The sequence below is a fragment of the Limulus polyphemus genome, unplaced genomic scaffold (assembly GCF_000517525.1).
Source record: "Limulus polyphemus unplaced genomic scaffold, Limulus_polyphemus-2.1.2 Scaffold3660, whole genome shotgun sequence".
In the NCBI taxonomy this organism is placed as follows: Eukaryota; Metazoa; Arthropoda; class Merostomata; order Xiphosura; family Limulidae; genus Limulus; species Limulus polyphemus.
In genome coordinates, this window is record NW_013669270.1 from 74422 (window position 1) to 83663 (window position 9242).

Genomic DNA, 9242 nt, shown 5'->3' on the forward strand with positions numbered 1-9242 from the left:
TTCTCCCGTCACGTTGTCACCCTCTTATATATACCAGACTACCCTATCTAGTAAATGCTAGGGCATTCGTGAAGGAACAAGATGGTTCTAGAAACTAGAGGGCGTGAGAATAGTCACGTGATCTCGATGACGCAACAATACATTATATATGTATATATAGATTACTGCTATTTTGAAATAAGTTCTTAAACTTATTTTTCTTTAAACATAGAATAGTAAATAAAGAATTCAAGCAAACAATTATCTCTTCTAGTTATGACCTTTGTACTCGGTTGCTGCTTGACGCTAGTTGCTAAGCCTTTAAAAATTTTGCATATGGAGAATATATATATATATATGTTTGAATAACTAAAACTCATAAATTACTACATCAATACCATATAATTCCACTATAATTTATCAAGCTTAGTAACTAAGATGTACTTTAGTCTAAAAAATATGAAATTTTCGAGCAGACTAAAGACACAACCTTCCTTTTTCAAATCTTGGTTCAAAAGAAAGAAATGGCTTTAAAGCCCATTAAAATGACTGAGAAAGCCACTAGGGGGACATTCTGTTCTTCCAGTTAGTTATTCATGTCATATATAGAAGTAAGTGTATATAAGGGAGCATTTCCCAAAATGGAAAGAGGTGGGCGCAGTGCCACTGTGTTTGATTTATTACATGAGCCACATCTTAACAAATAGAAAAGATAAGAGTTTTTGTTTTATATTCTAGCTTGTCAATATCGATAATTTGAGTTTCTAATTTGTATGAAACTATAGACTTTGTATTTTGACTTCACAAACATCTAATTTGAACCTGTGCTGCATTCAACATACCACTTGACACACAAAAATCTATGTTTATCTGTGTTTTTTAATATTTACTTTTAAATTAAGAAATTGAGTAATGTATAGTACTAAAATTTGAATTATAGTCTACAGTTTGATACCAAACTTATTGGCATAAATTTGTGAAATAGTAGTTTAATAAAATTTTGAATTCGAGTCAACAAACTAGATGACATGACCTTTCACACGTGACCCGTCTTGAAAGGGTTTAAAGATGGCTCCATTGGTCAATTAGCAAGTACCAGAAATCACCAAGCTTTTGTGATAAGTCTAAAATTTGTGATAAAAATCATATAAACTAGAGTTTTTTTTTTAACCAACATGCTTGGTAAAAATTTTAATCCAAAATGGACAAATTAAGAAAATTGTGAAAAAATCTGCATTTAACTTGATTTTTATCACAAATTGTAGGCGTATTAGTTTCTAACACTTTTACCATTTAAACCATATTAACAGAAAGTGTTATATTTTATAAGACTATTACAGAAAGCCAAGTTTTAATGATGTTGTGGTGAGAGTATAATATCTTTATTTGGGAACATAAATGTAGAAAAGCTGTTTGTATACAGTATCTTAATATTTTGTATATGCATATTTTATGTACATTAATTATTATGGTATATGTTAGAATATCAGAGAAAATATTTTCTTGTTTATTACAATTTTTACACTTGGTAAACATAAGTATTTACTTGACACCTTCAAGATAGTATATTTTATTTAAATGAAATTATTAGTGTAGATAGTAATAGTTATAAACTTCAGCTGACAAAAGTCAGATAACATCAAAGCTACTTTTATCAGATAACAAAATAGGTTAATAAACAAAATCTGGTATAATGTCTCAACATTTTTTAAATCTGATATTACCCCCCCACCCCTCCCCAGTGGATCAGTAGTAAGTTTGCAAGCTTATGATGCTAAAAATTGGGTTTCAATACTCGTGGTGGGCAGAGCACAGATAGCCTATTATGAAACTTTGTGCATAACCAAACCCAGGTATTATGTTTTTTTTTAAAACAAATTAAGCTAAGGTAACCTAGAAATTTTGGACAACGAAAAAACGTTATTTTTTGTATCATTAGCTACAGAAACTTTTATTAAAATTTAATATCAGTCTGTAGAAATTATCATAATGTTTCATAAGCTGGTTATAAGGCCACTGCAATCCAATACAGCTGTCAGTTTTCTGGTTAGTATGTCTTTTGTTAATATACAGAATGTATTTATTTTGAGTTACTTCTTGGTATCACTGACATTTTCAAAATTTTTTGTATGTCATATTTCACAAAAATAGTGCACTAAACCATTGAAAATTTCTACCACTAACACATATTGAAAGTTATGGGCAGATTTCAGATACTGTTGGTTTTATGAAAAGAAAAAATAAATTATAACTCTTAACCATTGTAGTCAAGTCATGAAACTTAATACTAACTAGTTAGCTATTATTACAACATAGTGTACTTTTTGTATACCCATATTGCTGCTAATCTATATGGTAAATAGGAAGGACTGCTAGTTTCTGTTATCTGTTTGTTGTTATTTGCAGACGGACAACAAAAAACAAGCACTAGAAGAAACAAAGAACTTTACAACCCAGTCATTAGCTAGTGTAGCTTACCAAATAAACACACTGGCCTATAATCTGCTTCACATGTTGGACATGCAGACAACACAGATGGCTGAAATGGAATCTCAGATTAACCATATTTCTGAGGTAAACAGTTCATGTTGTTTTTGTACCTTAAAATCTTTCGGGATTTCCGTGTGAATTCCTAAAAGATTAGCTATTCTTTTCCATGCATTATTTTTAATACACTTATTGTGTATATGATAAAAATGTAAAAAAAAATTAAAGGTTAGTTTGAGTGGTAGCTTTACGTAATAGTGAAATCAATTTAATTTTTTTGTTTGAGTTTATACATTACTATGCACAACTGGCACATATTTAGCTATAAACAATTATGCTGAACTAGAGTTTGAAGAAAACTTCTAGTTTCTGTTATACCAGGAGATTATGAGAACAAAATGTTTTCCAGCTACAATTTTGGCATCAACAAATCAATGTGTTGCAAGCGTAACAAGTAATTAGCTTTGCTTTGTACTAATGAACCATGTTTTCCAGCTATAATTTTGGCATCAACAAATCAATGTGTTGCAAGCATAACAAGTAATTAGCTTTGCTTTGTACTAATGAACCATTAGTGTTGTTCTCACTCATCATTGTATCAAATGTCATTCAACCCAGGAATAGAAAATAGTTTTTATTTTATCTCCATGTTATATATTTATTGAGTAAGCTTCCAATTTTGTTTATGCCATGTTCAGGCTGTTGTATATTAAGAACAGTTTTAAATTAGTGTGATGTTGATATATATGTTAATGCATGTGAACGGTATCGACTTTACAAAAATAGAAAAACATTTAAAGTTATAAATTTCCTACAAAATTGCTTATTTTAACTTTTAAAGAAAAGCTAATTTTTAATAAAAATAATTGTATATGCTCTACAAACAGTCTTGATTATTTTTATAGCTGTAAATTTTCTGTCATGTCACATAGGCAGGGAGCTATAACTTAACAATCTGCTATTAGCTGTTGATGCACTTTCAAAAATTATATCAAATGTAGTCTCCTACCTTGTGGTGCAAGCTGTGTTAAATAACTTACTCTATCAGAAAGTTAATGGAGGAAAGTGTGAAAAACTTATTTAATTACTTGATTAAGTTGTAAAAATATATTTTTAACATTTGGCTTGCTTAAGAGGGCACTCTGTGATACACTTTTAGTATCCCTAATCTTTTTGGCACATGTAAGTTACCTATTATCTTACAGCAGACACTTAAGTTTAGAGATATATATTAACTTTTTTTTTCACTAAAAACTAAACTGGATATCCCATTTTTAGTTATGATTGCAGATTTTGGATGTCTAGGGACATTTCTGGGAACTCAATTTCGCTCTCTGTTGGTTCCTGTTTGTGTAGTCATGATATGTTTAGGACATAAAGGCAGATACATGTAAGACTTTCACTGCTAAGTGATGTCCTCTCTTGACTCCTATTCATGTAGTCATGATATGCTTAGGACATGAACATAAGGGTAGATACATGTAAGACTTATTTCCATATGAAATGTTACCTCAGAAGAAGGGAACTGAATGACATATTTTGTTTTAGCAGTGTCTTTTGTAAGTACTTTTTATCACTTCTACTGTTGTATTGTACTAGTTAAAATGATTAAGAAGTTTTTATGTGTTCTAATTTACAGACAGTGATGATTCATAAGGAAAAGGTTGCTCGTCGAGAAATTGGAATTTTAACAACCAATAAAAACACAACACGGCAGCATAAAATATTAGCTCCTGCGAATCCTGAACGTCCAATTAAGTATACTCGTAAACCTGTAGATTTCACAGTCTTGGATGATATTGGTCACGGAGTACGAACTCTTTTAACCAACCCACATTCAAAACGTACTCCTCCTCAGATTGTTCAGGGACACATAAACACCAGTAGTGCAGGGCCTGCTCCAACTACTAAACCTCCAACACCACCTCAGCCAGTAAGAGTAGCTGTTGGAAGTGGAGGAAGTCTTTCCCGCAGCAATCGTGAATATAGGACACTAGCTCCACCTATAGCTCCACCACAAGTTCCCAGCAATTATGCACCAAATTTTCCTATTGGTCACCCAAAAGCACCAGAAATACAACGGGGAAATGGTTATTCCACTCTTCCTGCTGTAGGTAACCAACCTCAGTCTTTACAGAACACTGGTGCACAACAACCGCAAGTGGGAATGGTTCATCCAATGTCTCATCTTCAGCAAAACTTGGAACCTCCTTCACCCACTTCTCCACTTCCACCTCCACCCATACAAGAAACATCAATGGCATTATCAAATGATAGCCTCCCTGGTAAGTTGTGAAACTTATATATTTGTTAACAGTGTCTAAATAGTGAAAATAAATTATAGTTATGTTGTTGTTTTTTTCAATTAAATCAATATAGGATTTCTTGAAATGATCCAGATTCTGTTGATAAATAATAATCATTATTAGTTGTAAAGCTATTGTGGTAAAGGCATGGTCTAACTTCTCATACCAATACTTTCTAAAACTTTCATATATTTGCAGAAATTGGCATGGATCCAAATCTCTGTGTATGAAATAGCTTGTAGTATCCTGTAGTTATTTCTAGATCTCATAGTAAGCCATCATACACATGTGTTTCAGCTATGTTACTGTCTGGTTGAATTCTATTCTTAAATGTATTTCAGGTTTATATTTTATACTGCTGGAATTCTAAATATTGGTCAACTGAATCCCCTTATCAATACTTTAATTTCTATTTTGACTTCTGTGAGTTCTCAAGTTTTTTTCTATTTTCTTTATTATTTTTTAACTTTAGTTAATTTGTGTTTTATTATTTGGTGTCTGTGGCATTCTCTGAAGTTTATGTGTATAGTTTTAAGGGCTAGGCTTGCTCTCTTTTAGTGGATGTACAGTACTTTATGTAAATGTTTGTGGACCATTAAAGATATACATTTTTAACCAAGTATGCCATATTTCTGAGAAGATGATGTGTATAGTTTTAAGACCTAGGCTGATAATGGGACTTGCCCTCTTTTTGTGGATCTGCAGTTCTTTGTCTAACTGTTTTTGCACCTTTAAAGATACACATTTTTAACCAAATCTTCTATATTTCTGTGAAGGTCATATTTAAAAGGTGGATCAGATTGTAAAATGGAATTATAATGAACAATCTGCTAGAACATTTCTTTGTTGTAGACAATGTTTGAGTATGCTTCTATAGATCATCAGGTTTGTGCTTTTATCTTTTAAAGCATTCATAATGGAGAGTTCTTGTGTACTATCATCATTGGTTGAGTGGATGTAGTTCCCGATTGGTATGTTGGGTTTTTGTGAACAAGGCTTATGATTGACTGCTTTTGAGGAGTTTGTTCAATAAATTGCTCATCCCTGTTCTTTAGTGTCTAATGGAGACTTCTACAGATTGCTAGTCTGTTGAGTGCAGGGATTCCCTGTTCTTTAGTGTCTGATGGAGAGTTCTCTAGATTGATAGTCTGAGTACAGGGATTCCCTGTTCTTTAGTGTCTGATGGAGAGTTCTCTAGATTGATAGTCTGAGTGCAGGGATTCCCTGTTCTTTAGTGTCTGATGGAGAGTTCGGTAGATTACTAGTCTCAGTTGAGTGCAGGGATTCCCTGTTCTTTAGTGTCTGATGGAGAGTTCGGTAGATTACTAGTCTCAGTTGAGTGCAGGGATTCCCTGTTCTTTAGTGTCTGATGGAGAGTTCTATAGATTGATAGTCTCTGTTGAGTGCAGGGATTCCCTGTTCTTTAGTGTCTGATGGAGAGTTCTATAGATTGATAGTCTCTGTTGAGTGCAGGGATTCCCTGTTCTTTAGTGTCTGATGGAGAGTTTATAGATTGCTAGTCTTTGTTGAGTGCGGGGATTCCCTGTTCTTTAGTCTGATGGAGAGTTCTATAGATTGCAGGGATTGTTATTCTAAGGTATAAAAACTTCTTTATTTTTCTGGTTTTTGTGCTGTTTACTTTGTAAGTTATTTTGCTTTTATGTTATTCTGTGCTGTGACCTGTGTCCAAAATGTTTTTTGTAATAGTGAGTGAGTTGGGCTTTATCATTCTTCTTTATATTGGTGTTCTTTGAGTCTCTGTTTTCTTGTTTATGCTATATATAACAATGTATAGGAACACTCAATTTTAAATATATAATGTTCAATGTTGGGTAGTTTGGAGTACATTTTTTAGAAGATTCTTCAGTGGTTATACCATTTTGAAATAGACTCAAACTTGAAACTTTTTTGGATATTTTCTAGATATTTTAACTTATTCTGGGGATAAACAGAACAGTTATTTTAGCTTTAGATTGTGTTTCTTGCACACTTTTTTTGTTTTTGGTTACCCATTGGCTTCAAAGACAAGGTGCTCCAATTCTTTAACTTACTCTAATTGTTTTCATAAGCAAGGATTCTCCTCAAGCATTTTGCAATATGGATTCATTCATTTTGTGGGAAATTCATTAATCTTCTTGCTGCCAATTATGGGCTTTATAGCTTTATTGAATATCACAACCCATTCAAAACTATCATGTTTACACTTTAATTTTGTTAAAATAATAAAGAACCATTATAATGTTACATTCTCCATTATTTTTACTTCCTATTACTTTTAAGTGTTTTCTATAGTGTACAGTATAACATTACACCCTTAGTTAGGTTTTGCCAATTTCCCATAATAACTTTGTTATATTCACTATTCTTTTGCTTCCTTATCTAGACTATTGTCCTTTTACTCTAGTTGCATGTTGTTCTGGGTCATGCCATGTTAGTTTAATTACAGTTTACTGTGCAGAGATATATAGTAACATTTTTAAAACTAGCATAGCCAGTGGTGCTTAGAAGATATAAGCTCCCTCAGTTATTTTATAATGGAATGGCCATGAGTTTTACACATGCATATACTGTTCTGATAACGTGAAGCATTATCAGTCTTAAAAGATTTCATGGCATGTATTTTCTAGCAACAATAGTTAGTTATTTATAACCTATCATTTCTCTAAGGTTACTTTGAGTAACAGTATTGGTTATTATATTCATTATAACTAATATTCATTATTATTATTATAAAGGTTATTTTACATTGTTAGTTTAGTTTATGGATTTAGGACTAATCTAAATCTACTGAGCTAAGTAAAAGCTTTGCCACAGTGCAGTAACAGAAAGTTGGTTAAATTATTTAATATAGATATATACATTAATCTTTTATTATACCTAATTTCATATTCATATTTATTATTTTTATATCATAATGATTATCCTGTGTTATTAGCTTAGAATATGGATTTAAGACTAACCTAATCCTACCTGGATGCCCAAATATCATCAAATATTATTAGATTTATGGCCAAAAATATTGCTATAACTGAGGGTACCCAGTTGATAAAATAATGCATTTTAATCATTAAAAGTAAGAACACTCTACTAAGTTAGATATTTCTGATAAGGTATGTTACCTTCTCTCACATAAATAGCTATTTTCACTCAGTGCTGCCCTCTATATGCAAACATTTTTCCGCACACTATAAGCCTTGAGCTACCACGTACTCCATGTTCAGCGTGGTTCAACTGTGTCTTGCATGCAAATCATCATGCAACAACTCTCCTGACTCATGTGACTCCCTCCATTCAATTCTACGTAGCTATCACTTCTCGCTTGGCAGTGCTATTGTCAAGGTGTTTTTTGTTTGTGCTCTCTTCCCACAGTTTTTTTTTACATTTCATATGAAGTGGAGATATTTTTTCCCTACTTCACTTTACCAGTTTTAAGTGATAACTTACCTCTATTCTTCTTGACATTTTTTTTATATTTTCACCAAAGATTATGTTTCCACTTTGAAAATGTTATCATTTACTTCCAGCACAATTACCCAGGCTTCAGTTGGCAGTACTCGACTGAGCAATTGTCAGCTTTAATATATTGGAAGATTGATTGTTGTATGAGTTGACCTTTGTTGGTCCTTGAGTTTGGGGGCCCACACATTTGGAATACGGTTCGCTGACTTTGGACAAATAAGCTGCTATACTGTTATCATCATCAAGTGCTGTGCTTTGTAGCATAGGCAATCATGTCCCTCCACCTTTCCTGGCTCCAGGCACTTGTGACTACATCAGTCACCCTCTCTCTGTGTAGTCAAATTGTTAAACTGTCTAGGATCTTCTCTCGCTGTCTACCTCTACTTTATTTCCTCACAAATTTCCCAGTTGTTATCAAGTGTTCCATCCCTCATCACATGACCAAAGAATGCTGCTTGTCTTTTTCATACTTTTGTTATCAGTGTTCTTTTTTGTTTCTGCTTGTTGTAGAAATTCTTCATTTGTTTTCCGGTCTTTGTCAGAAACCCTAAGCATTCTATGCAGGAACCGCATTTTGGTCGCATTAAGTGATTTTTCCATTTGTTTCTTTATTGTCCATGATTTGCAACCATACATCAAGATTGGTTTGATGTAGCAGCTAAGAACTCTTTTGCACACTTTCGTTGATTTACCTTTGTTATTCAATATATTTTTTATCTTCATAAGTGTTGACTTAGCCTGTGCAATTCTGCTCTTGACCTTATTTTGACATCTGTTATATACTGGTATAACTTTTTGAATAATTTTATTATTAATATTATTATTTGCAATTCTATGGTTTCAATAAGATACATTTTGTTAGATTTTCACCTACTTTTTTTGTAAGGTTAGGGTTTTTTAATTAACATATAGTGATATACATTGTTTATGCTGGGCCTTTTTGTCTCTCATTTCAGAGATGGTGCTAGCATACCTTGCCCTCCACAGGCTTTGGTTCATTTTGCCTTAGCT

General features: G+C 32.6%; 1 protein-coding gene across 1 annotated transcript in view; it reads left to right on the forward strand.

Annotated features, from left to right (window-relative positions):
• LOC106469797 (abl interactor 2-like) overlaps positions 1 to 9242 on the forward strand; it is a 28974-nt gene that overhangs the window by 6600 nt on the left and 13132 nt on the right. The window contains exons 3-4 of the mRNA XM_013930307.2: positions 2386 to 2553; positions 4106 to 4751. Of these exons, the coding sequence (XP_013785761.1) occupies positions 2386 to 2553; positions 4106 to 4751 (814 nt within the window). The remainder of the gene's footprint in view (positions 1 to 2385; positions 2554 to 4105; positions 4752 to 9242) is intronic.